The 27,956-nt window shown below is 46.2% G+C and overlaps 2 protein-coding genes, 1 long non-coding RNA gene and 1 pseudogene across 8 annotated transcripts in view; 2 read left to right on the top strand and 2 right to left on the bottom strand.

Moving 5' to 3' along the window:
• The window catches only part of LOC137349072 (zinc finger protein 774-like), a 41,034-nt gene extending 30,543 nt beyond the window's left edge, over positions 1–10,491 (top strand). For 2 of the 6 annotated variants that reach the window (XM_068014382.1, XM_068014380.1), the window contains exon 3: positions 9,322–10,491. In XM_068014382.1, coding sequence (XP_067870483.1) covers positions 9,685–10,359 — 675 coding nt within the window. In that variant the 5' untranslated portion in view covers positions 9,322–9,684 and the 3' untranslated portion in view covers positions 10,360–10,491. Of the gene's footprint in view, positions 1–7,314; positions 7,576–8,219; positions 8,309–9,321 lie in introns of those variants that run through there. The other 4 variants (XM_068014383.1, XM_068014381.1, XM_068014378.1 and 1 more) reach the window with 4 other exon arrangements.
• LOC137349077 (zinc finger protein 271-like) lies at positions 5–16,818 on the bottom strand (annotated as a pseudogene).
• On the bottom strand, positions 1,301–7,274 carry LOC137349081 (uncharacterized). The gene is made up of 3 exons (XR_010969234.1): positions 7,185–7,274; positions 6,583–6,698; positions 1,301–1,432 (listed from the first exon to the last, which is right to left on the bottom strand). It is a non-coding gene; the product is annotated as an uncharacterized lncRNA (long non-coding RNA).
• Positions 16,819–20,016: 3,198 nt separating the features above from the next.
• LOC137349065 (zinc finger protein 229-like) lies at positions 20,017–27,879 on the top strand. Its single transcript, XM_068014364.1, has 3 exons — positions 20,017–20,164; positions 20,855–21,029; positions 23,123–27,879. Exon 3 carries the CDS (start codon positions 23,213–23,215, stop codon positions 24,413–24,415), a length of 1,203 nt encoding a protein of 400 aa, XP_067870465.1. The 5' UTR covers positions 20,017–20,164; positions 20,855–21,029; positions 23,123–23,212; the 3' UTR covers positions 24,416–27,879.
• Positions 27,880–27,956: the final 77 nt, after the last annotated feature.

The raw sequence follows: 27,956 nt of genomic DNA, 5'->3' as shown, positions 1-27,956 counted from the left end.
AGTGTGTTTCAAACAAAACGGATTTATTTCAGATCAATCCAGAATATTAAACACAAGCCCAGTTAGAGGGGTTATCAACAGAAACAAACCCCAACTATCAGTAGAAACATGGAAAATGTATAGCCCATCGTATCAATGTGTCTATAACAAACGTGAAATGATTTAGTTCACATTTATCCAGAATATTAAACTCCAGCCCAGTTATTGTGGTTATTAACAGCAGCAAAAAAAATTCCATTTATCAGGACAAACACAGTTCAGTCCTGGATGTGATTAATAGCAGTAATAACAGCAGAATCCAACCCCTGCAATCACTTGTGAACTTGGTGTCTCAGCAGGTTGGGTGAATGAGTGAATCCCTTCCCACACAAAGAGCAGGTAAACGGTCACTCCCCAGCGTGAAGCTGTTGGTGTGCCATAAGGCTCGATTTCTGAGTGAACTCCTTCCCACATATGGAGCAGGAGAATGGCCTCTCCCCAGTGTGAAGCCGTTGGTGTGACAGCAGGTTTGATTTTTGAGTGAATCCCTTCCCACACCCAGAGCAGGTGAACGGCCTCTCCCCAGTGTGAACTCGCTGGTGTGTCAACAGGTTGGTTGACTTAGTGAACCCCTTCCCACAAACTGAGCAGGTGAATGGTCTCTCCCCAGTGTGAACTCGCTGGTGTTCCACCAGACAGGATGACTCAATGAATCCCTTCCCACACACAGAGCAAGTGAACGGCCGCTCCCCAGTGTGAACTCTCTGGTGTTTCAGCAGGGTGCATGACTGAGTGAATCCCTTCCCACACACGGAGCAAGGAAATGGCCTCTCCCCAGTGTGAACTCGCATGTGCATATGGAGTTTGGATAATGCTGTGAATCCCTTCCCGCACATAGAGCAGGTGAACGGCCTCTCCCCAGTGTGAACTTGCATGTGCGTATGGAGACTGGATAATACTGTGAATCGCTTCCCACACATGGAGCAGGGAAATGGCCTCTCCCCGGTATGAGTGCGCCGATGAATTTCTAGCTTTGATGGGCAATTGAATCCCTTCCCACAGTCCCCACATTTCCACGGTTTCTCCATGCTGCGGGTGTCCTCATGCCTCTCCAGGTTGGATGATCAGTTGAAGCCTCGTCCACACACAACACATGTACAGTTTCTCCCTCTTGTGAATGGTGCAATGTTTTTACAGGCTGTGTAACTGGTTAAGGCTCTTTCCAGAGTCAGCGCACTGGAACACTCTCACTCGGGTGTGTGCGTCTCGGTGCTTTTCCAGTCACACTGATGTTTGAAAGCTTTTCCTACAGACAGAACAGACAAATATTTCTCCTTCCACATTCAAAGGCCGATGATATTCAGATCCTGATGAATCAAGTGTCTGTCAGATCTTGATGTGGTATTTGGTTTGAGCTTCCCATCTGCAAATTCCACCCCCCCCTTCTAATACCCTGTAAAAGGAGTTTACACAGAATTACATAGAATTCAACCTGGTGTTTCTGCTCCCATTCCATCTACCTCATCTCAGCCTTTCAGCAGATCTTTCTATTCCCATTTCTTTCATGTACTCGTCTGGTTTCCTTTTGAAAGTATCTCAGCTTTTTGCAACAAGTACTTGCTGCCATAGCGAGTTTCACATTCTCACCACTCTGAGTAAACACATTTCTCCTACTCCCCTGTTGGAATTATTCATAACTATCTTGTATTTATGGCCCCTGTTTTGGATTGTCCCACAAGTGGAAACATTCTCTCCACATCTACAAGCTCCCACATGGCAGACTGGTCAGAAAAGTAAAAGCCCACAGGATCCAAGGGCAAGTGGCCATTTGGATCCAAAACTGGCTCAGTGCCAGGAAGCAAAGGATAATGATCAATGGGTGTCTTGTGACTGGAAGGCTGTTTCCAATGGGATTTCACAGGGCTCAGTCCTCAGCCCCTTGCTTTTTGTGGTATAAATCACTGATTTAGACTTAAACGTAAGGGGTATCATTAAGAAATTTGTTGATGATACAAAAATTGGCCGTGTGGTTAATAATGAAGAAGAAAGCTGAAAACTGCAGGAAGATTTCAATGGACTGGTCAAGTAGGCAAAAAAGTAGCAAATGGTGTTCAATCCGGAGAAGTATGAAGTAATGCATTTGGGGAGGAGAAACAAGGCAAGGAAATACACAACAAGTGGGAGGATCCTGAAGAGTTTAGAGGTTCAGAGGGACCTTGGACTGCATGTCCACAGATCCCTGAAGGTAGCAGGACAGCTAGATAAGGTGGTTATGAAGGGATATGCATATAGGATACTTTCCTCTATTAGTCAAGGACCGAATACAAAATCAGGGAGGTCATGCTAGAAATGGATAAAACACAAGTTAAGACCGCAGATGGAGAACTATTCTGGTCACGTTACAGAAAGGATGTGATCGCACTGGAGAGGGGAGAGAGGAGATTTACGAAGATGCATCAGAAATAAAGAATTCCAGCTCCATGCAAAGATTGGATAGGCTGGGGTTGTTTTCTTTGCAACAAGGGAGGCGGAGGGGGATTTAATTGAGGTGTAAGGAATTATATGGGGCTGAGATAGAGTGGATTGGAAGAATGTATTTTTCTCTTAGGAGAGAGGTTAACAGTCAGGAGGCATCAATTTAAAGTAATTTGCAGAAGGATTAGAAGGGAATTGGGAGATTTCTTTTCACCCAGAGGGTGCTGGGGGGTCTGGAACTCACTGCTTGAAAGGATGGTAGATGTCGAAATCCTAATTGCATTTAAAAAGCATCTCTCAGTATCTACCCTGTCAAGCCCCTTCATAATCTTGAATGTTTCAATGAGATCACCTCTCATTCTTCTAAACCTCAGAGAATATAGACCCAATTTACTAACCCTCTTATCCCAGGGACCAATCTAGTGGTAGGAGGCCTATAAACTACCCCCACCAGCATTTTCTGACCCTTGCTATTCTTAATCTCCATCCATACTGATTCTACCTGCCGATTTTCTGAGCCAAGATCCTTTCTCATTAATGCCCTTACATCATCCTTTATTATCGGGGCTACCCCTCCTCCTTTTCCATTGTGTCTGTCTTTTCGAAATATTATGTACCCTGGAATATTTATTTCCCAATCTTGGTCACTTTGTGCCCATGTCTCTGTAATGGCGATGCGATCTAAACCATTTATCTCTATTTATGCCACTAGTTCATCTATCTTATTGCGTGTTCAGATAAAGTGACTTCAATTTTATTTTAACTACTATTTCCTGCATGGACCTTACTCTTTGATGCACTATTACTGTTAAACTCTCTGTCCCTTCCTATCCCACTCAGCTTGTCTTTGCCCGCTTCAATATACTTTTCTATTGCTTCAACTTTCATCTTTGGATTTCTAAATCTCCCTTCACCCAAACCCTCCTCCCCCTCTGTTAATTTGAAGCCATTTTTTCCCTACTCTGACCATATTTTCTGTACACTCTGTCCCTTCCTGTCACACTCTGGTTACCATGACCCATATCGTTATCCTTCACTATTGCCTTGTCCTTTAGCTTGAACTTTTCAAATCTCCCCTCAAATGAACCCACACATTTCCCGCCCCACCACCACAATTTAGTTTAAAGCCCTCTCTACAGTCCCAGTTACACGACTCATCAAGAGTCTGGTCACAATGCGGTTCAGGTGAAGGCCGCCGCAATGGTACAGCTCCCTCTTTCCCTAGTACTTTTTTTTATTCATTCATGGGATGTGGGCATTGCTGGCCAGGCCAGCATTTATTGCCCATCCCTAATTGTCCTTGAGAAGGTGGTGGTGGTGAGCTGCCTTCTTGAACCGCTGCAGTCCATGTGGGGTAGGTACACCCACAGGCTGTTAGGAAGGGAGTTCCAGGATTTTGACCCAGCGACAGTGAAGGAATGGCGATATAATTCCAAGTCAGGATGGTGTGTGGCTTGGAGGGGAACTTGCAGGTGGTGGTGTTTCCACGCATTTGCTGCCCTTGTCCTTCTAGTTGGTAGAGGTTGCAGGTTTGGAAGGTGCTGTCTAAGGAGCCTTGGTGCATTGCATCTTGTAGATGGTACACACTGCAGCCACTGTGCATCGGTAGTGGAGGGAGTGAATGTTTGTAGATGGGGTGCCAATCAAGTGGGCTGCTTTGTGCTGGATGGTGTCGAGCTTCTTGAGTGTTGTTGGAGCTGCATCCATCCAGGCAAGTGAAGAGTATTCCATCACACTCCTGACTCATACCTTGTGGATAGTGGACAGGCTTTGGGGAGTCAGGAGGTGAGTTACTCACCGCAGGATTCCTAGCTTCTGACCCACTCTTGTAGCAAACAAACAAAGAACAAAGAACAGTACAGCACAGGAACAGGCCATTCGGCCCTCCATGCCTGCCTAAACTAACACCTTCTGCACTTCCGGGGCCCATATCCCTCTATTCCCTTCCTATTCATATATTTGTCAAGATGTCTCTTAAACGTCGCTATCGTATCTGCTTCCACCACCTCCCCTGGCAGCAAGTTCCAGGCACTCACCACCCACTGTGTAAAAAAAACTTGCCTCGCACATCCCCTCTAAACTTTGCCCCTCGCACCTTAAACCTATGTCCCCTAGTAACTGACCTGGGAAAAAGCTTCTGACTATCCACTCTGTCCATGCCGCTCATAACTTTGTAAACCTCGATCATGTCGCCCCTCCACCTCCGTCGTTCCAGTGAAAACAATCCGAGTTTTTCCAACCTCTCCTCATAGCTAATGCACTCCAGACCAGGCAACATCCTGGTAAACCTCCTCAAAGCCTCCACGTCCTTCTGGTAGTGTGGCGACCAGAATTGCACGCAATATTCTAAGTGTGGCCTAACTAAGGTTCTGTACAGCTACAACATGACTTGCCAATTTTTATACTCTATGCCCCGACCGATGAAGACAAGCATGCCGTATGCCTTCTTGACAACCTTATCCACCTGCATTGCCAAGGTATTTCTCTGGCAACTCCAGTTCAGTTTCTGGTCAATGGTAGCCCCTAGGATGTTGATAGTGGGGGATTCGGGGATGGTAATGCCATTGAGTGTCAAGGAGAGATGGTTAGATTCTCTCTTGTTGGAGATGGTCATTGCCTGGCACTTAATTGGCAAGTAACATTCACGCCACACATCAGCCCAAGCCTGGATATTGTCCAGGTCTTGCTGCATTTCTACACAGACTGCTTCAGTATCCGAGGAGTCATGAATGGTGCTGAACTCTGGTGCCAGTGACCCATGAATCTAAACCCATTTCTCCCACAGCAAACTTTGAGCCATGCATTCAACTTTCTGATTTTATTGCTCGTGGCTCAGGTAGTAATCCAGAGATTAACAACTTTGTGGCTCTGCTTTTCAACTTTAGCCCTTAGCTGCTCATGCTGCCTCAGCAGAACCTCTTTCTTAGTCCTATCTATGTCGTTGGTACCCATGTGCACCACAATAACTGGATCCTTCCCCTCCCACTCCACATTCTTCTCCAGCCTCAATGAGATGTCCTTAACCCTGACACCAGGCAGGCAACACAGCCTTCGGGACTCACGTTCTTGGCTGCAGACAACAGTATCCAGTCCCCTCCAACTACATTCTCTTTTACTCCCCCTACTTGAATGGTCCCCTGCAGCACGATGCTGTGGTCAGTTTGCTTATCCACGCTGCAGTGCCTGCTCTCGTCCACACAAGCTGCAAGTACCTTCAACCTGTTGGACAGCTGTCATGACTAAGGCTCCTCCAATGCTACCTGCCTCACTCGCAGTCACATCCTCCTGTCGCTGACCAAATCTGAAGTAGCTAGCTGAGGAGTTGACTGCCTCCTGGAACGATGTGTCCAGGTAACTTTCCCCCTCTCTGATGCATCACTGACCAAATGTTGGACTCTAGCTCAACAACTCTGAGCCAAAGTTTCCCAATCTGCAGACATGGTTGCAGTGGACGACGTTGGTATTCACCAGCTCCCACGTGTTGCAGCAGTAGCATATCACCTCCCCTGCCATCTCTATTGTGTTTTATCTAAGCAATGAGCTTTCAAGTTTAGAAATAGCACTGAATTTGTAGTTATATTAAGTAGTCCAACTAGTTCACCTACAAATTTCATACAATACTTATATCACCCCAGTACCGTTTAGACTACTGCCCCAGTTTAAAAAGGGAAAAAAAACCTTAAAAATCACCAACCAGTCACCTACCTGCTCCCTAATTAATGCCTCTGGCCCCCTCTCTTGGATCACTGCTTGTTCTGTAAAAGACCAGAACAGCACCTCCTCCCTCACTGCACCAAATTCCCACACTTAAATTCCTGAGTTCAGCTCTCTGTCTCACAGGACTCAGTCGAGCAGAACTTTGTGCTGCTTACTTTGTTCATTAGCAAAACCTCCTGTATTTATACTAACTAGAATTTCACAGACGTGAGTCAAGCCCTGCTGACTAGGGAACCAGTTCTAACTAGCTACCCAAGTAAATAACTGTGCAGCTGACACTAGCAGACAGCTTGTTTACCACTGTCTAAGACTAAAAGGGATTACAATTTAATGTGAAAGTCAAGTTAAATGCTAAATAGAAACTTGACTAGATTTTAGAAAGAGATCAACCCTGGAAATTCCCACACTTACCAAATTCCCGAATTAAACACACTGTCATGTAGCACTCAGTCATGGTTCTGTTAGATTAATCCGGAGGCTGTGAGTTTGAATCCTGCCATGGCAGTTTGAGAATTGGAAATCAAAATCTGGAATTAAAAAAGCTGGTTGTCAGTAGAAGTGACCATGAAGCTGCTGGATTGCCTAAGAACATTCATTATACAGCACCTTTCCCAACCTCAAGGTATTCCAAAGTGCTTTACAGCCAATTAAGCACCTTTAAAATCTGTACTCACTTTTGTGATGCATGATAACGTGGGCAGCCCAAGCTGCGCACAGCAAGATCCCACAATCAGCAATGGGATGAAGGACCAGATAAAATAAGTCCGCTTTTTGGCAATTAGTGTAAAATTGGTTCATTAATGCCCCTTGAGGGATGGAAACCTGCCATCCTTACCCGGTCAGGGCCTGTATATGTGACTGAAGTCTTACACTAACATGATTGACTATTAACTGCCCCTGAAGTGGCCGAACAAGCCACTCAGTCGTATGAAACCGGTTCAAGGAGGCGGCCGCCCACCACCAGCACCTTCTCAAGGGGTGACTCGGGACAGGGTAATAAATACCAGCTTTACCAGCGATGCCCACATCCCAAGAATGAATTAGTAAAATCCTCCGCACGTCTCAGACAACCGTCACTCGCGCATCAGATGCGGGCGCGCAGAAATTACCCAACATTTAACACGGAAGTGAATGTGCCCTTTTCACGCTGCAGGAGGCCAGCGCGCAGGCGCGATGCTGGACTCTAGCTGGAGCCCACGCAAGTGTCACTTTGATCAGAGCTGCGCAAGTGTTGGAGAGACTTTCGCAACGGGTGAGAGTCGGCGGGGCGCAGGGGAGGAATGTAGCTGGCGGGTGAGCGGGGAGCTTTCAGCAACAGCGGGTGCAGACCCCAACAGAAACCGCCAGGTCCCGCCTTTACAGCTCCGGCTTTTTTTGTTCCCGGGAATGGGAAATTAATCCCAGGTGAACGGCCGCCATCTTGTTTGAGCGGGGGCGCAGAGCGCATGCGCGGCCATCTTGGTGATGACACAGAGTGGGCGGGACTTCAGGGTCCCAGTGACAAGGAGAGAAAATCATTGACTCATTGATTTGATTGTCACTCTGAACAACAACCTTTCTTTTTTTTTTAGAGATACAGCACTGAAACAGGCCCTTCGGCCCACCGAGTCTGTGCCGACCATCAACCACCCATTTATACTAATCCTACACTAATCCCATATTCCTACCAAACATCCCCACCTGCCCCGATATTTCCCTACCACCTACCTATACTAGTGGCAATTTATAATGGCCAATTTACCTATCAACCTGCAAGTCTTTGGCATGTGGGAGGAAACCGGAGCACCCGGAGAAAACCCACTCTGCACACAGGGGCTGGAGAACTGAACCCAGTCAGAGTGGAGGGAGGGAGAAAACTGGCAGTGGAGGAAAGAGATGGTGCGATGGGTTTGGATTTCAGCACAAGGAGGAGGGAGAGTGTGTGGGACGGGGATTTAAAGCTTTGGGGGAACAAGAGAGGAAATAATGTTCCATAGAAACGAGAATTGTCTGTTCTGAATTTCTATACTGTAATCATAGTGATGACTTTTGTAAATTCCTTTTAAAAGGTTTTAGAAGGGAAGTTTTAGAAGCACATATTGATTTTATTCTCAGTTTGCACACAGCAGGTTTCCCCTCATCGCTCCTAAAGGTGCTGGTAAGTGTCGGGATTACTGTTTACATCCCATTGAATTGTAACAGAAATGATCTGAGATAGATGAACTGAGTCTGGAAGACTGAAGTGCCAAATTGAAAGATGAGATGCTGTTCCTTGAGCTTCTGTTGAGTTTCATTCGAACAGTATAGGAGACCGAGGTTAGAGTGGGAGTGGAACAGAGAATTAAGATGACAGATGACCAGAAGCTCAGGGTCAAGCTTGTGAACTGAACTGAGTCACCTAATCTGTTTTTGGTCTCAGCAGTGTAGCGGAAACCACATTGTGGGCAGTGAATGCAGTGTACCAGATTGAAAGAAGTACTAGTAAATCACTGTTTGACCTCGAGACAGTGTTTGTGGTCTTGGACAGTGAGAAGGGGGGAGTTAAAAGGGCAGGTGTTACGTCTCCTGTGCTTGCATGGGAAGGGGAGTGGGTGTTGGATGTGATAGAGGTTTGGATTGGCGGGGGGACGGTCCCACCAGAATGCAGAAAGGGGAGGGGAAGATGTCTGTTGGTGGTGGCATCACACTGGAGGTGGGGGAAATGATGGAGAATGATGTGGAGGCTGGTGGGGTGGAAGGTGAGGACAAGGGGGACCCTATCGTGCTTCTGGGAGATGGGGAAGGGGTGAGAGCAAAAATGCAGAAATGGAATGAAACAGGAAGGAGGTGGCTGGTGGGAGTGTGTTAATAAACCCTGGGGCAACACGGACTAAACACACGCCGAGTGTAGTCCCAGGCCCCAATAAAAAACAGGGAACATTATCCGATTTACAAACATTCAGTGTAGGTTTCACCCTGAATAAGAAACTTCCAGTCCCATGTTTGTACTGAGTGGGGAGGCAGCTGCGGGACTTCTCCCGGAGACAGGCCGGGGCTAACAGCCGTCATCTTTATAGGAGGAACTATGGAACAGGGAGCTTGTGTGGTCCTCGTGGGTCAGGAAGCAGGAGGAGAGAATGTTGTGATTTTCTTTCCTGGACTGGCAGTGATGGCTTTTCTAAACTTTTACAGGATTTAAAAGGGGAGGATTTACACACAGCAAACTCACACCAAACATCACATCGAGATCTGACAGCCACTCGATTCATCAGGACTTGAATATCTTCGTCCTTTGAATGTGGAAGGAGAAATGTTTGTCTGTTCTGTCTGACAGAAAAGATTTCAAATATCAGTGTGAATGGAAAAGCATCAAGAGACACACACACCCGAGTGAGAGTGTTTCAGTGCACTGACTATGGAAAGACCTTTAACCAGTTATACAGACTGAAATAAAATTACACCATTCAAAGTGGGGAGAAACTGTACGCGTGTTGTGTGTGCGTATGAGGTTTGAATTGATCATCCAACCTGGAGAGACACAAGGACACCCACAGCATGGAGAAACCGTGGAAATGTGAGGACTGTGGGAAGAGATTCAAATGCCCATCTAAACTGGAAACTCATCGACGAAGTCACACTGGGGAGAGGCCATTCACCTGCTCAGTGTGTGGGAAGGGATTCGCTCAGTTATCCACCCTGGTGACACACCAGCGAGTTCATTCTGATAAAAAACCGTTTAAATGTTCTGACTGTGAGAAGAACTTTAAAGGGGAAAAAGACCTGCTGAGACACCAACGCACTCACACTGGAGAGAGGCCATTCACCTGCTATGTGTGTGGGAAGGGATTCACTCAGTCATCCCACCTGCTAACACATCAGCGAGTTCACACTGGGGAGAGGCCGTTCACCTGCTCCGAGTGTGGGAAGGGATTCGCTCAGTCATCCAACCTGCTGACACACCAGCGAGGTCACACTGGGGAGAAGCCGTTTACCTGCTCCATGTGTGGGAAGGGATTCGCTCAGTCATCCACCCTGGTGACACACCAGCAAGTTCACTCTGATAACAAACCTTTTAAATGTTCTGACTGTGAGAAGAACTTTAAAAGGAAAAAGGAGCTGGTGATTCACCAACGCACTCACACTGGGGAGAGGCCGTTCACCTGCACTGTGTGTGGGAAGGGATTCATTCAGTCAGGCAACCTGCTGAAACACCAGCGAATTCACAAGTGACTGCAGGGGTTGGATTCTGTTGTTATTGTTGCTGTTAATCACACCCAGGACTGAACCATGTTCATTCTGACGGTTGGGGTTTGTTTCTGCTGATGTTAATAACCCTATAACTTGGCTGGATAAATATTGAATAAATCAGCTTTGTTTCCAACATAATGCGTAGAGTATTTGTTTTCTGCAGGAAAAGAGGAGACTAATTGAAATGCTGCTATTAACTGTTCCATTTCTGGGCTTTTTCTGTTCTGTTAAAGAAAGACTTGTATTTTTGTAGCTCTTTCATGACATCAGGATGTCACAAAACACTTTACAGCCAGTGAAGTATTTTAAATTGCAGCCAATGCTGTAAAGTAGGAAATACAGCAGCTAATTTGCACACAGCAAGCTCCCACAGACAGCAATGTGATAATGCCCAGATAATCTGTTTTAGTGATGTTGTTTGAGTGATAAATATTGGCCAAGACTCTGGGGAGAACTGCCCTGCTCTTCAAAATAGTTTCTGTTCCAGACAGGTGGTAAGGGGTATAGGTGGTTCCCACTGTTCACCTCCCAACTGAACACAATCGTGTTTTGTTAAAATAACGCTTTAGCCTCTGAGCGTCTTTAGACAGACAAATGTCAGGTTTTCTCGTAGGTAAAACATAATCATTATTTTTTTTAACAAATCCTGAAATCATTGCAACCGCACTCACACACATAGATATACAAGAACAGATAGAGAGAAAAGGATAAGAGGTAGTTTAAAGGCCCAAGTGGGGTAAGTGTTCGTGCTTTACAGAAGATTATTGAGTCTTCTTGGTTGGAAAAGTCTTTCTTTAAAAAGTTGCAGGCCTGAATATTCAGTCTTGTACTTGCGGAGGTATTGTGGAGCTCTAGTGGTTATAACGCAGCCCAAAGCTGGTGGTGTGTAGTTTGTTACCTTCATAGACGGTAGTCTCAAAGTCACCTTGTGATGTCTATTTTGTGGTGGCTGTTCATGGTCTTGCCTAAAATAAAAACAAAGTGCTGGAAATACTCAGCAGGTCTGACAGCATCTGTGGAGAGAGAAACAGAGTTAGCGTTTCAGGTCTGTGACCTTTCATCATAAGTGGTAATGGTTAGAGATATTTTGAGCAAGTGAAGGATGGTGGGGGAAGGTGTGTGATAGGGCAGAGGGCAGGGGAGAGTAAATGAACAAAGATGTCAAGGAACAAAGGCAAAGGGGGTGCTAATTGTGGGGAAAGTCAAAGCATTAGTCCAGAGTGTTAATGGCAGAATAATGAACAGCTCTGTCCAAAAGCCGAAAAGTTAAAAACTAAGTTTAAGATAGGCACATGGTAAAAAAATAAGAAAATAAAATATTTAACAAAAGCCAGTCATGCTCTGAAATTGTTGAACTCAATGTTGAGTCCAGAAGGCAGATGAGGTGCTGTTCCTCGAGCTTGCGTTGATGTTCACTGGAACACTACGGCAGGCCAAAGACAGAAATGTGGGCATGAGAACAGAGTGATGAAATGGCAAGGAACCAGAAGCTGGGGGTCATGCTTGTGGACTGAGTGGAGGTGTTCCGCAAAGTGGTCACCCAATATGCGTTTGGCCTCCCTAATGTAGAGGCGACCACAATGTGAGCAATGAATACAGTATACTAAATTGAAGGAAGTAGAAATAAATCTCTTCTTCACCTGAAAGGAGTGTTTGGGGCCTTGGATGGTGAGGAGAGAGGAGGTAAAAGGGCAGGTATTACACCTCCTGTGATTGCATAGGAAGGTGCCGTGGGAAGGGGACAAGGTGATGGAGAAGTGGACCAACGTATCAGAGGGAATGCTGACAGGGGAAGGGAAGATGTGCTTGGTGATGGCATCACGCTGGAGGTGGCGGAAGTGGCTGAGAACGATCCTTTGGCTGTGGAGGCTGGTGGGGTGGAAAGTGAGGACAAGGGGAACCCTGTCGCGGTTCTGGGAGGGAGGGGAAGGGGTGAGGGCAGACGTGTAGGAAATGGGTCAGACACGGTTGAGGGCCCTGTCAACCATAGAGGGGAGGAATCCTCGGTTGAGGAAAAAGGAAGACATATCAGAAGCAGGTTGCAACATCACAACAGATGCGTTGGAGATGGAGGAACTGGGAGAATGGAATGGAGTCCTTACAGGAGGCAGGGTGTGAGGAAATGTAGTTGAGGTAGCTTTGGGAGTCGGTGGACTTATAATGAATATTATTGGACAGCCTATCCCCAGTGATGGAGACAGCGAAGCCGAGGAAGGGAAGTGTTGGAGATGGACCATGTGAACGTGAGACAAGGGTGGAAATTGGAAGCAAAGTTGAAGTTTTCCAGTTCGGAGCAGGAGATGGCACCAACACAGTCATCAATGTACCAGAAAAAGATTTTGGGGAGGGGGCCTGAGCAGGACTGAAACAAGGAATGTTCGATATATCGCACAAAAAGACAGGCAGAACTGGGACTCATGTGCGTACCCATAGAAGCACCTTTATTTGGAGGAAGTGAATGGAGTTGAAGGGGAAGTTGTTTAACGTGAAGACAAGTTCAGCCAGGCAAAGGAGGATGGTGGATGGGGACTGGTTGGGCCTCTGTTCAAGGAAGAAGCGGAGAGCCCTCAGACCGTCCTAGTGGGGGATGGAGGTGTGGAGGGATTGGACGTCCATAGTTTTTTATTCATTCATGGGATGTGGGCATCGCTGGCTAGGCCAGTATTTATTGCCCATCCCTAATTGCCCTTGAACTGAGTGGCTTTCTAGACCACTTCAGAGGGCATTTAAGAGTCAACCACTTTACTGTGGGTCTGGAGTCACATGTATGCCAGACCACGCAAGGATGGCAGATTTCCTTCCCTGAAGGACATTAGTGAACCAGAGCAGGGGTTAGGACTAGGAAACTGGAAATTGTCGAGATGACGTAGGGCGTCAGAAGAGTCACAGATGTAGGTGGGAAGAGACTGGACGGGGGGAAAAAAATATAGTTAAGATAGGAAGAAATAAGTTCAGTGGGGCAGGAAGAGGCTGAAATGATGGATCTACCAGGACAGTCCTGTTTGTGGATTTTGGGAAGGAGGTAGAAGCAGGCTGTCCAGGGTTGCAGGACTATGAGTTTGGAAGCTGTAGAGGGAAGATCTCCAGAGGAGATGAGGCCAGTGACAGTCCTGGACACAGTAGCTTGATGTTCAGTGGTGGGGGTCATGGGCCAGGGCGAGGTAGGAAGAAGTGTCCGAGAGTTAGCACTCAGCCTCTGCAAGGTAACGTTAACAGATGCTACCTGACCTGCTGAGTATTTCCAGAATTTTCTTTTTATTTCAGATTTCCAGCATCTACAGTATTTTGCATTTGTTTGATTGCAGGTGTTGCCGACAGAACAGTCTAGAAACACAGATGGACCAATTAAGAGCCGGTTTGTATCAGGGTGGGCATTAGGTGTGGAAGTCAGTCCCTAGCCTCCTGTGTAGATCTTTGTTGTTGCATCAGTTTGAGCTGGAGTGGAGTTGGAGAAGCTGCTGGATTAAGCCAGTTGCCTCAACAGTTTGTGATGTGAGTGTGATGGGGGGGGGGGGGGGGGGGAGATTAGGTTGCTAAACAGACTCTGTCCCAACAATGGGAAAGAATCTTGATTTGAGATGAAGTATTTCTGCAGAGCCTTTTAATTCATTACAAATACAGATTTTAAAAAGATAATTCTTATGATGTGGGTGTCACTAGCAAGGCCAATGTATATTACCAATCCCCAGTTGCTCTTTGAGGTGGTGATGGTGGGCCTTCTTCTTAAACTGCTGCAGGCTGTGGTTAAGGTACACCCAAAATGCAAGAAGCTGCAGAATTTTTACCCAGTTATGATGAAGGAATTGTGAGAGATATCCAAGTCAGGATGCTAATTCCATTAATACGTCCTCTCTCCGTATGTTTATCACAACCAGTACTTCACACCCCTCTTCCTCAACTACAATATCTGCATCCTCCCCCTCTTTTGTGAAGACAGACGCAAAGTATTCATTAAGAACAATACCAACATCTTCCGCCCCTACACATAGGTTACGTTTTTGGTCTTTTATGGGCCCTACTCTTTCATTAGTTATCCTCTTACTCTTAATGTATTGATGAAACATCTTTGGGTTCATCTTGATTTTGCTTGCCAATATTCTTTCATGCCCTCTCTTTGCTTTCCTAATTTCCTTTTTGATTTCACCCTTCCACTTTCTGTACCCCTCTCGGCTCTCTGTAGTATTGAGTTCTTGGTGTCAGACATAAGCTTTCCTTTTCTGCCTTATCTTACCCTGTAAGCTCCTTGACATCCATGGGTCTCTAGATTTGGTAGGTGAGTCAGACCAGGTAAGGGCAGATTTCCTTCCTTAAAAAGGACATTAGTGAACCAGATGGGTTTTTACAACAATCGACAATGGTTTCATGGTCACCACTAGACAAGCTTTTGATTCCAGCTTTGTTTATTAATTGAATTCGAACTCATGTTCCCCAGAGCATTAACATTAGTTACTTGTCTAGTGACATTACCACTATGCCACCACCTCCACTTAACTGCAATACCCCAGTTGGGGCCTAACCAGAGCTTTGCAAAGGTTCAGCATAACTTCCCTGCTTTTGCACTCAATGATCCTGTTTATGAAGCCCAAGATCCCATATGTTTTACTAACCACACTCTCAGTATGTCCTGCAACCTTCAAAGATCAATGCACATGCATTGGGTCCCTCTGTTCCTGCACACTCTTTAGAACTGTGCCATGAAGTAAATATTGCCTGTCCCTATTCTTTCTGCCAAAATGCATCAACACACACCTGGCAGTATTAAATTCCATCTGCCACTTGTCTGCCCATTCTTCTAGCATATGTCCTGTTGCAAGCAGTTGATATCATCCTCACTGTTTGCTGCATCTTCAAAGGCTTCTGTGAACTTCTCCATCTGCTAGTTTAATGCAGACTTTAAGCAATTTATTTTCAAAAGGTTCATTTTAAATGAAATAACCCGTAATAAAATGGTAGACTCAGGGCTGTCAAACACATTAAATCTTTGTACCATAATTACCACAGTCATTTTTAGACTGGAAACGTAAAGCAGTCGTTTCACTTTGTCAGGAACAGATCACAGTTTTATACCAATCTCTGATTTGACAGCACGTTTCCAGCATTTACCGTTGTTCTTCCTGACTCTAAACACAGTTGTAAAGGAGCCTTCTGTTCCATGCCCAGGAGCTCTGAACCATGGAAAAGCACAGCTGAGGCACATTTCTTACATGTCTCAAGATTAACCCACGCGGGAACTTTGCTGTCAGTGAAGAGAGACGAGGAAGACCAAAGTGCCGTTTGTTCCTCTCAGTGTGATCCTGAAGGACTGTGTCCAGGCTGAAGTTCTGTTCCTGTCGTATGATCCTCCCCCCAGATTGTCCTTTCTGAGCTCCAGCCAGGTGATGTTAAAACACTCAGGTGGGAAAGACAAAAATCTACAAGTGTATTTAAAACAAAATTGATTATTTCACATTTCTCCAGAGTATTAAACTCCAGCCCAGTTATTCGGGTTACTAACAACAGCAGAAAAAAACTCCAACTGACAATGAACAGTCGTGGATGTGATTAACAGCAGCAATTAGAGCAGAATCCAAACCCTGCGGTCACTCGTGAACTCGCTGGTGTCTCAGCAGGTTGGATGAACGTGTGAATCCTTTCCCACACTTGGAGCATGAGAACAGCCTCTCCCCAGTGTGAAGCTGCTGGTGTTCCAGAAGGCTTGATTTTTGTGTGAATGCCTTCTCACACATGGAGCATGAGAACAGCCTCTGCCCAGTGTGAAGCTGCTGGTGTGCCAGCAGGCTTGATTTCTGAGTGAACCCCTTCCCACACTTGGAGCATGAGAACGGCCTCTGCCCTGTGTGAAGCCGTTGGTGTGCCTGCAGGTTTGATTTTTGAGTGAATCCCTTCCCACACATGGAGCAGGTGAACGGTTTTTCCCCAGTGTGAACTCTCTGGTGTGTCAACAGGTTGGATGACTTAGTGAATCCCTTCCCACAAATGGAGCAGGTGAATGGTCTCTCCCCAGTGTGAATTCGCTGGTGTTCCACCAGACAGGATGATTCAATGAATCGCTTCCCACACACGGAGCAGCTGAATGGCCTCTCCCCTGTGTGAACTCTCTGGTGTTTTAGCAGGGTGCATGACCGAGTGAATTCCTTCCCACACAAGGAGCAGGGGAAGGGCCGCTCCCCCGTGTGAACTCGCATGTGCCTATGGAGCTTGGATAACTCTGCAAATCCCTTCCCGCACTTGGAGCAGGGGAAGGGCCTCTCCCCAGTGTGAACCCGCATGTGCAGGTGGAGACTGGATATCTCTATGAATCTCTTCTCACACATGGAGCAGGTGAACGGCCTCTCCCCAGTATGTCTGCGCCGATGAGTTTCCAGCTGGGATGGATAATTGAATGCCTTCCCACAGTCACCGCATTTCCACGGTTTCTCTGTGGCGTGCGTGTTCTTATGTCCCTCCAGGTTGGATGATCAGTTGAAGCCTCGTCCATACACAGAACACGTCTACAGTTTCTCCCCGCTGTGATGTTTTTTCAGACTGTGTAACTGGTTAAAACTCTTCAGTCAGTGCACTGGAATACTCTCGCTAAGGTGTATGTGCCTCAGTTCTTTTCCAGTCACACTGACGTTTGAAATCTTTTCCCACAGTCAGAGCAGACAAACATTTCTCATTCCACATTCAAAGGACGATAATATTCAGGTCCTGATGAATTGAGCGACTGTCCGATCTTGATGTGAAGTTTGGTTTGAACTTCCCATTTGCAAATGCTCACCTTCTAATACCCTGTAAAAGGAGTTTACACAATATTACAATGGTCTGGAATTTCCTCCCTGAACCCTTCCACCTCTCTTTTTCCCTATAAAATGCTCTTTAAAGCCTATCACTTTCACCAAGCTATTGATCATCTGTCCTAATATCTCCTTATGACTGGATAGCTCCATGGAGAGAGCCAGCACAGACTTAATGTACTGAATGGCCTCCTTCTGTGTCATAAAAAAGACTCTATGACTGATCAAGTGGGCAGAAAAGTGGCAGATGGAATTCAATCCAGAGAACTGTGAGGTAATGCATTTGGGGAGGACAAATAAGGCAAAGGAATACACAATAAATGGTAGGATTCTGAAAAGTGTAGAGGATAGAGAAACCTTGGAGTGCATGTCCACAGATCATTGAAGGTGGCAGGAAAGGTAGATAAGGTGGTTAAGAAGGCATGTGGGATACTTTCCTCTATTAGCCAAGGCACAGAATATAACAGCAGGGTGATTTTTATAGTACTGTATAAAACACTAGTTAGACAGCAGTTAAGCACTGCCTACAGTTCTGACACCACATTACAGGAGGGATGAGATTGCACTAGAGAGGGTCCAGAGGAGATTTACGAGGTTGATGCTAAGAATGGAGAATTTTTGCTATGAGGAAAGATTGGATAGGCTTAAGTTGTTTTCGTTGGAATAGAGGGGAGATTGTTTGAAGTGTATAGAATTTTGACGGGCCTAGATAGAGTGGATAGGAAGGACCTGTTTTTTTTTCCTTCATAGAAATGTCAATAACCAGGGGACATCAATTTAAAGTAATTAGCAGAAGGATTACAGAGGAAGTGGGAGAATGTTTTTCATCCGTAGGGTGATGGGCTCTGGAACTCACTGCCTGCAAGAGCGGTAGAGGAAATTGCACTTTAAAAAAAATTTGGATATGTACTCGAAGTGCTGTAACATATAGGGCCATGCAACAACAACTGGAAAATGGGTTTAGGATGTACAGCTCTGTCAACCAGCATGGACATAATGGGCTGAATGGCCTCCTTGTGGCATAAATTTTCTGTTTCTGTCTACCCTGTCCAATCCATCCCTAACTTTGAAAACCCCTATCAGGTCACTACTAGGTCTTCTCTTTTCTAAAGGAAAAAGCCCCAACCTCTTAACCTTTCCAATAGCAGTAATAAAAGAACAAAGACAAAGAACAAAGATAATTACAGCACAGGAACAGGCCCTTCGGCCTGTATAAACTGTATAACTTTTATAAATTGTGAAATTACAATCAGTGCAAGAGAGAAATTCAGAAGAGACAAACATTTCTCTCAGTTTGAGTTTGCTGTGTGTAAATCCAGTTTCTAAGTCCCTGTAAAAGGAGTTTACAAAAGCCATCACTGTCAGTCCAGGATAGAAATTCACAACATTCTCTCCCCCTGCTTTGTGGCTCTGAATGGCCATGCATGCGCCCTGCTGCACATTGCCCCCTATAAATATGACTGACGTCATCACCCTCATCGGCTGTCTGGTCATGCCGTGGTATTCCGTCCTGCCAACCAGAAGAGACGGGGGGGCCCCCGATGGGAGGCACTCTTTGCAGGAGTCCTTCCTTTGTCCATCGGAGATTTGGCTTGGACGGTGTTCCATGTGGCAGTCCCCGTGCCAAAGAACAAAGAACAGTACAGCACAGGAACAGGCCATTCGGCCCTCCAAGCCTGCGCCAATCTTGATGCCTGCCTAAACTAAAACCTTCTGCACTTCCGGGGTCCGTATCCCTCTATTCCCATCCTATTCATGTATTTGTCAAGATGCCTCTTAAACGTCTCTATGGTACCTGCTTCCACCACCTCCCCCAGCAACAAGTTCCATAGATTATTAAGTCAATTCATGGGCTCCCAGGCTGCCTGTAATTTCTGTGACCTGCAGGAGTCTGTGTTTCACATTTCTATAGAATGTGCAAGGTTGCAGCCCCTGTTTGAGGGGCTGCTGCTCAAGTTCTTGTTGCACTTTAGTCCCACACTCCTGATCTTTGGCCACTCGGTGCAGAGGGGAGTGGACAGGTTTAGGGGCCTCCCAGTTTGATGCTCCTAGGCCTAGGCTTTTGTAAACTGTGAAATTACAGCTATTGGAAAGGTCAACAGGTTGAGGCTTTTTTTTTTAGGCAGGTTCAGGCAGCGGGCAGCCAAGGGGGTTGTCTGGCCAAAATTAAAACAAGAAATGCTGGAAATACTCAGCAGATCTGGCAGCTTCTATGGAGAGAGAAGCAGAGTTAACGTTTCAGGTCAGTGATCTGACTTCAGAACTGGGTTGTCTGGCCAGACTGTTTGCCTCTCTTCTGCAGCTATGTCCGTATTCACTTGAGGCGTTCTGCGACCGGTGGACACTGGAGTGTATCTTCACTGGGAAAGATATTTTAGTTTGATTTAATTAAGTTTTCTTTATAGCTTTTCTAGTTACCCTGTATTACTAGTGCCCCTTCAAAAGGGTTATTTAGTCACTTCCTATAAGTTACCACGGGTTTTGTTTTCAAAAGAGGTCCTTCTAATACTCTGTAAAAGGTGTTTATAAAAGTCATCACTGTCAGTACAGGATAGAAATTCAGAACAGATAATTCTAGTTTCTATGGAACATTTTTTCCTCTCTTGTTCCCCCAAAGCTGTAAATCCCTATCCCACAGACTCTTCCTCCTCCCTGTGCTGAAATCCAAAGCCATCACATCATCTGCATCATCTCTTTCCTCCACTGCCAGTTTTCTTTCTCTCTCCCTCCACTTTGGCTGGGTTCAGTTCTCCAGCCCCTATGTGCAGAGAATCAAATCAATGAGACAATGATTTTCTCTCCTGGTGACTGGGACCCTGAAGCCCCGCCCACTATGTCATCAAGATGGAGCGCATGCGCTCTACGCCCCGCTCAGCCAAGATGGCGGCTGTTGATAATAAAAACAGAAAGTGCAGAAAGAACGGATTCTGGTGAAAGGTTACAGACCTGAAACGTTAACTGTGCTTCTCTCTTCGAGGGTGCTGCCCGACCGCTGAGGATTTCCAGCATCTGTAATATTTTGCTTTTATGATGGCGACCGTTAACTTGGGGCCTGTTCCCGAGGAAAAGCCCCGGAACTGGAAATGCTGGTTCTTATTCGGGGCTTGCGGCCTACACCAGGTGTTTCGGAAGTCGCCCCTGCGCGACGAAAAGCGTCTCCAGCATTCGCACAGCTCTAATCAAAGTGACATTGCGCATACTCCAGTCTAACACTGCGCCTGCGCGCTGGACTCCAATCCGCGGCTGAGAACAGGAACCTGAAGCCCCGCCCACTCATTGGTCCTGGCCAGTGATCATTACGCATGCGCGCTGCTGCTGCACATTGCCCCCTTATAAAGATGGCGGCTGTTAGCCCAGGCCTGTCACATGGAGAAGCCCCGCAGGGGACGTGAACATACGTGATCCTAAATGAACCAATGGCTTTGTTTCATGGGCGTCGGGACCAGTTGGGAAAGGCCTGAAGCTCCGTTTACCTGCTGTTTATTAATTAATCGGGGTTCGCGGCCTACACCCGGTGTTTATGGAGTCTCCCCGCCCTCCTGTCGGCTTTATCGCTCCCACTGCCGTTTAGTGGCTGCAGTTGCGACTCTCAAACTCCTCATCTCGGCAACGGAATATATTAATTACAATAATTGATTTGATGTGAAATAGTTTCGTTTATAAATTGAATCCTGTTTCTCTCACTGTATTTCCCAACTCAGATTCATGGCCTCATTTGTTTTCTTCCTCTGAGCCCCTGAACTCCCTCTGACAGGGTCATGTTACCCAGAGCTGATTGATTGTCCTGGGAAGTAACAGGAAGAAGCTCAGAGGCCGGAGGGCCAAGGGAGCTGCGGCTTCTGGAAGTAATCGCGGCCTTTGAGAGCTGCCAGTCAGGTGAGTCAGTGTGAACCCCTGGCAAACTATTTATCATTTCAAAGTGAAATCAACGTTTCTTTTATCAACAAAACACTTCAACATTTGTCAGTATTTTGTTTTCCTGGAATTCCTATCCTGAGTTTCAGACGCTTCAAGTGGACCAGGTGTTTAAAGGTCATTCATTTCCCTCTTTCCATGTCGCTGTTAGTTAAAGATACAGAGATTGATTTCCCCTCATTATGTATCTATTTGTGATATTTAGAGAGACAAGCTCTCCCCTTTCCGCACATTTATTAAAGAAACATCCTTTCTGTTAGCACTGTGTCACATTCTGTAGTGGGGGAAGATCAGCCTTTAAAATTCTCATCCTTGTCCTTGTGTTCAATTCCCTCCTTGGCATGACCCCCTCCCTATCTCGGTGACCTCCTCCAGCCCGAAAACCCCCTTTGTAAGGAGAAACTGTTTCCAGTGTCAGAAGGGTCGGTAAGCAGATGACACAGATTTAAGGTAATTGACGAAAGAACCAGAGGGAAAATATTATGCAGTGATCTTGAATATACAACTTGAAAGGGCAGTGGAAGCAAATTCAAATAGTAACTTTCTAAAGTTTATTGCCCTCCAGTGGCTGTCAAATTCCCTTTTGAAATGATTGCCCATCTCTACTTCCACCACCCCTGTAGGCAGTGAGTTCCAGGTTATTACCACTTGCTACGTAAAAAAGTTCTTTCTCACATCGCCCTGTATCTTTTGCTCAAAACTTTAATTCTATGTCCCCCTCGTCCTTGAACCATCAGCAGCTAATGGAAACAGTTTTTCTTTGTCTACCTTATCTATACCTGTCATTATGTTATACAACTCTATCAGATCTTCCCTCAAACTCCTTTGCTCCAAGGAGAACAACCCCAGCTTCTCCAAACAAACCTTGCAGCTAAATCCCCTCATCCCTGGTGAATCTCCTCTGCATCCTCTCAAGGACCCTCACATCCTTCCTAAAGTATGGTGACCAGAAATGGACACAGTACTCTAGTTGTGGCCTAACCAGAGCTTTATAAAGCTTCAGTGTAAATTCCCTGCTTTTGTCCCTCCACCACCGATGCACAGTCTTAGCACTATGTACCATTTGCAAGATGCACTGCAGCAATTCAACAAGCCTTCTTCGACAGTACCTTCCAAACCTGCGACCTCTACCACCTAGAAGGACAAAAGCAGCAGATGCATAGGAACAGCAAGTTCCCCTCCAAACGACACACCATCCTGACGTGGAACTGTATTGCCATTCATTCACTGTCGCTGGGTCAACATCCTGGAACTCCCTCCCTAACAGCACTGGCAGATGGAGTATAATGTGGGAAAATGTGAAGTTGTCCATTTTGGTAGGAAGAATAGAAAACCAAAATATTATTTAAATGGAGAGAAATTACAAAATGCTGCAGTACAGAGGGATCAGGGTAACTTTGAACATGAATCACAAAAGATTAGCATGCAGGTACAGCAAGTAATTAGGAAGGCGAATAAAATGTAGGTTTTTATTGCAAGGGCAATTGAATATAAAAGTCGGGCAGTCTTGCTACAACTGTACAGGGCATTGGTGAGACCACACCTTGAGTAGTGTGTACAGTGTTGGCTGCCTTATTGAGTAGGGATATACTTTCATTGCACGCAGTTTGGAGAAGGTTGCATGGGTTGATGCCTGGGATGAAGGGGTTGTCTTATGAGGAAAGGTTGGGCCTATACTCATTGGAGTTTAGAACAATGAGAGGTGATTTTCTAACACCAATCCCTGAGCATATATCACCAATCTCCAGTTGCTGTTTGAGAAGGTGATGGTGGGTCTTCATCCTGAACCACTGCAGTCTGTGTAGTGAAGATACACCCACAATGCAAGGAGTTAGAGGTTTTTAACCCGGCGACAATGAAAGAACAGTGATAGGTGTCCAAGTCAGGATGGTGTGTGACTTGGAGATGATGGTTTTCCAGGTGTTGAAAATTGTGGTTTTGGGATCTTCTGTCAAAATTCTGGTTGAGTTGCAGATGCTCAGTTTGACAAGCTGCCTTTGTGTTTTTGTGGGTTCTCTCTCACGTCTCCTTTTCCCTGTTAATTCATTTTACAGGGGAGGATTAACAGACAATAAACTCAAATCAAATATCACACCAAGATCTGATAGTCACTTGATTCATCAGGAACTGACTATCCTTTGAAGATGGAAACAAAAAGCACTGACAGTGGGGAGAAACAGTACTCGTGTTCAGTGTGTGGGCGAGGCTTCAGCCGATCATCTGGCCTGTCGAGACACAAGCGCAGTCACACAGGGGAGAAGCCTTATAAATGTGGGGACTGTGGGAAGGGATTTAATTATCCAGTTGAGTTGGAAAGTCATCGACGCACTCACACTGGGGAGAAGCCGTTCACCTGCTCTGATTGTGGAAAGAGATTCACTCAGTTATCTGGCTTGCTGACACACCAGCGAGTTCACAGCAGGGAGAGGCTGTTCACCTGCTCCGAATGTGGAAAGGGATTCACTCAGTCATCTGCCCTGCTGATACACCAGCGTATTCACACTGGTGAGAGGCCATTCACCTGCTCTGTGTGTGGGAAAGGAAGTACTGATTTCTCTGCCCTGTTGAGACACCAGCGAGTTCACACTGACGCGAGAGAGTTTAAATGCTCCGACTGTGAAAAGAGCTTTAAAAGTCCACGTTCACTTCAGGAGCACCAGCGCATTCACACCGGTTCCACACCGTTCAGCTGCTCTCACTGCGGGAAGAGTTTCGGGGCATCATACCATCTTGTGGTACATGAGCGCATTCACACTGGGGAGAGGCCGTTCACCTGTTCAGAGTGTGGGAAGGGATTTAATCGATCATCCAACCTGCAGAAACACCAGCTGGTTCACACTGACGAGAGACCTTTTAAATGTCCGGACTGCGGGAAGTGCTTTAAAAGTACCGAGGAACTACAGGTCCATCGACGTGTTCACACTGACGAGAGACCGTTCAGGTGCTCTCGCTGCGGGACTGGGTTCAAGCGATCAGGTGACCTCACTGTACACCAGCGCACTCACACTGGAGAGAGACCGTTCACCTGCCCAGTGTGCGGGAAGGGATTCACTTGTTTATCCCATCTCGGTGCACACCATCTTGTTCACACTGATAAGCGACCGTTTCAATGTCCTGACTGCGAGAAGAGCTTTAAGAGCAGAAAGCATCTGGAGACACACCAGCGTAATCACGCCGGGGAGAGGCAGTTCCCCTGCTCAGAGTGTGGGAAGGGTTTCACCCGTTCATCCACCCTGCTGAGGCATCAGCGAGTTCACACCGGGGAGAAGCCGTTCATCTGCTCTATGTGTGGGAAGGGATTTGCTGAGTCAAACAATCTGCTGAGGCATCAGCGAGTTCACAAGTGACTGCAGGGATTGGATTCTGCTGTTAATCACATCCAGGACTGAACCATGTTCATTCTGACAGTTGGAGTTTATTTCTGATAACCCCAGTAACGGGGCTGGGCATTGATGTTCTGCATAAGTATTGAGCAAAGGAGCATTATTTAGAACACACTGGCTGGAAGATTACATTGGGCTGGTGGCCCCGCCCACTGGCCAAAAAGTCAGAGGCGAGTCTGCCTCTGGGTCAGTTAATTGGCCACTTAAGGGTGTTGTTTGGTATTGGTTAATTGATATTTAAGGGTTTGTTTGTTTTTTACTTATACTGTATGAAAGAATAAGAAAGCCCCAAGCTTGTTCCATTTGAATGCACGGCTTGTGGGTGTCACAGACTTAACTGTAGTATCTCACTTTACACATTTGCAATTCCTTTGAACCACCCCTGTGTAGAATGCTCTTGTATAAGATTTGAAATCTGTTACTTACTGTATCATTTCACCCTTTTCAGATCTGTTTCCGTAAAACTCCTCCACACATACTGCACGAGAGCCTACGAGATGTTCTGATTTTTATAATTGTTATGTCTGATTTTGATGGTCTTGTTGATTTAACCTCTTGTTATGAACATCCCATCCACTATTTCTTTAATTGAGAATTGTTTCAAACTCTTCCTCTATCAGCTCTTCAGCTTCTCCATTGATCCCTGTCAATCTTTGGTTAGGGGCTGAGTTAGAGTGCAGGGTCAGGGATTCATGTTTGGGACTAGTGGTTATTAGTTTGGATTGGGGTTAATAGTTGCAGGTAGTCAATGGGATGTTCGCTTTTAGGAGTTAGTGATTTAGGGTTTGAAACCACTATTAACGATACCAGTGTCACTTGTCATGTTCGTTTTCATTTCTTGTTTTTTATTCTCACGCAGACAAGTCACAAAACAGCCTCGTGAATTGTTTGTTCAGGGAACCTTCTTTCTGGCCTGAGCCTAATTTCCTCCCTTCTTTCAAATCTCTACATTTCTCACAGAAAAAGACATCAGGGACATTAGACTTGATGTTGCACTGGTTACATCCAATCATAGGCTCTCTGATTCCAGATTTGGTGTTACAATGTGAGTGGCCCCTGGATTCGGTGCCTCAGGGCAAGTCCTCCCAGGATTTGGTGTCCCACTCTGTGAGATGCTTGGGATGTGAGCATCGCTACCAAAGCCAACATTTGTTGCCCAACCCTAATGATGTCAAAGGCAATCATTCTCACCTGAACTCTGGAATTCGGTTCTTTTGTCCATGTTTGGACCAAGGCTGCAATCTCCCTGTCTGATATAAACCAACTCCACAGTAAAGGCCTGCTCGGGTACGAAATTGAAACCCAGCCCGACCACACCCAACTCGAATCCAACCCAGGCCCGAGTCCTATCCCCGCGCCGCACCCCACCCGACTACCGTAATAAAGTTAATTATATCAAACCTACCTTTTCCAAAGGTTGTGATCTCTGTTCTGGCAGCAGGCTATTTCTGCACAATCGTGCAGACGTTCCCTCCCTGAGCAAAGCAGCACTGTGTCTACGTCCAGCCTGAGCCGCCCCGAGCCCAAATGCCAGACCCGACCCGAACCCGACGCTGGTCTGGTCTGGTCAGGCTCAGGTCGGGTAGTTATACTGTACCCCACAGTCACTGACACCAATTTCCCACTGTCTGATAGAAACCAACCCCACAGTCAATGACACCAATCTCCTGTCTTGTTTAAATCAATCACACAGATATAGGATTGAAGTAAAAGTTTATAATTTTATTTGATACTAATTGCTGATGCGAGTCCCTGAATTAAGTAATGATTACAGACAATGGTTCTTCAAGGGACACTGCAGGCCTGACAACATAATCAGCTGAATTCCAGAATATTAAACTCTGGTCCAGTTACAACAGTTATTAACATCATCAAAAACCCTAACTGTCAGAATGAACATGTTCAGTTCTGGACCTGATTAACAGCAGCTAAAACAGCAGATCCAACTGCTGCAGTTACTTGTGAATCCCTTCCCACAGACAGAGCACATGAATGGCCTCTCCCCAGAATGCTGATGGTATTCTCGAGCCTGCAGTGTCCCTTTAAGAACTCGCTGGTGAATCAGTAGTTGGGATGAAGTAGTGTATCCCTTCCCATATTCAGAGCAGATGAACATCTTCACCCCAGTGTGAATGTGCTGGTGTGTCAGAAGGCGGGATGACTGAGTGCGTGAATCCTTTCCCACACACTGAACAGGTGAACGGCCAATCCCCAGTGTGAACTTGCTGGTGTTTCAGAAGTTAATTTCTGCTTTTAAAGCTCTTCTCACAATTACAACAACTGACAGGTCTCCCCAGTGTGAAGTTGCTGGTGTTTCAGCATCTTGTTTTTACTTTTAAAACTCTTTGCACGGTCACAACATTTAAAAGGTCTCTTATCTGTGTGAATAAGTTGGTGATCAGTGAGGTTGGACGACTGAACGAATCCCTTCCCACACATGGAGCAGGTGAACAGCCTCTCCCCTGTGTGACTGCATCGATTTAATTTCCAGTTAGGATGGGGAACTGAATCCCTTCCAACGGTCCCCATATTTCCACGGTTTCTCCGTGGTGTGGGTGTCCAAGTTGGACGCTCACTTGAAGCCTTGTCCACACACAGGTGTGCAGCTTCTCCCTGTCGTGAATGGTGTGTTTTTTTTCAGGCTGTGTCTTTCCAAAGTCAGTGCACTGGAACACTCTCACTCGGGTATGTGTGTGTCTCAGTGCTTTTCCAGTCACGTTGATGTTTGAAATCTTTTCCCACAGATAAACAGCTGATATTCAGGTTGTGATGAATCCTCTTGATGTGCTTCTTGGTTTGTGTTTTGTTAAATCCTCCCCCTCTAAACCCCTGTTAAAAGAGTTTACAAAAGTCATCACTGTTAGAACAGGACAGAAATTCTGAACAAACAATTCTAGTTTCTATGGAACATTTTTTCCTCTCTCGTTTCCCCCAAAGCTGTAAATCCCCGTCCCACACGCTCTCCCTCCTCCCTGTGCTGAAATCCAAACCCATCGCACCATTTCTTTCCTCCACTGCCAGTTTTCTCCCTCCCTCTACTCTGACTGGGTTCACTTCTCCAGCCCCTGTGTGCAGAGTGAGAATCAAATCAGTGTCAATGATTTTCTCTCCTGGTGACTGGGCCCCTGAAGCCCCGCCCACTCTGGCGGCCCCAAAATCGTCGCGCATGCGCTCTGCTCCCCGCTTTGCTAAGATGGCGGTCGTTAACCTGGGCCCTATTCCCGGGGAAAAAGTCCTGGAGTTGCAAACGCGGGACCTGGAGGTTCTTATTCGGGGCTTCCGCCCACCCGCCGGCTCCATTCCTCCGCTGCGTCTCACCGATTCTCACCCTGACATTGCGCATGTTCCAGATTCACGCCAGTACTGCGACTGCGTTCTGGGCTCTTGTAGCGTGCATAGGCCATATTCACGTCCGCCTGGAATGCTGGGTAACAGCTCCCCCGTGGTGATTGAAAAAGAATTCTATTGATCTAAGATCCTATTGAGATGATAATGAAAAATTCCC

This window comes from Heterodontus francisci, chromosome 34 (genome assembly GCF_036365525.1).
Source record: "Heterodontus francisci isolate sHetFra1 chromosome 34, sHetFra1.hap1, whole genome shotgun sequence".
Lineage (NCBI taxonomy): Eukaryota > Metazoa > Chordata > Chondrichthyes > Heterodontiformes > Heterodontidae > Heterodontus > Heterodontus francisci.
The sequence above is the reverse complement of the archived record's forward strand: the minus strand, read 5'-3'. Positions and strand labels throughout refer to the sequence as shown.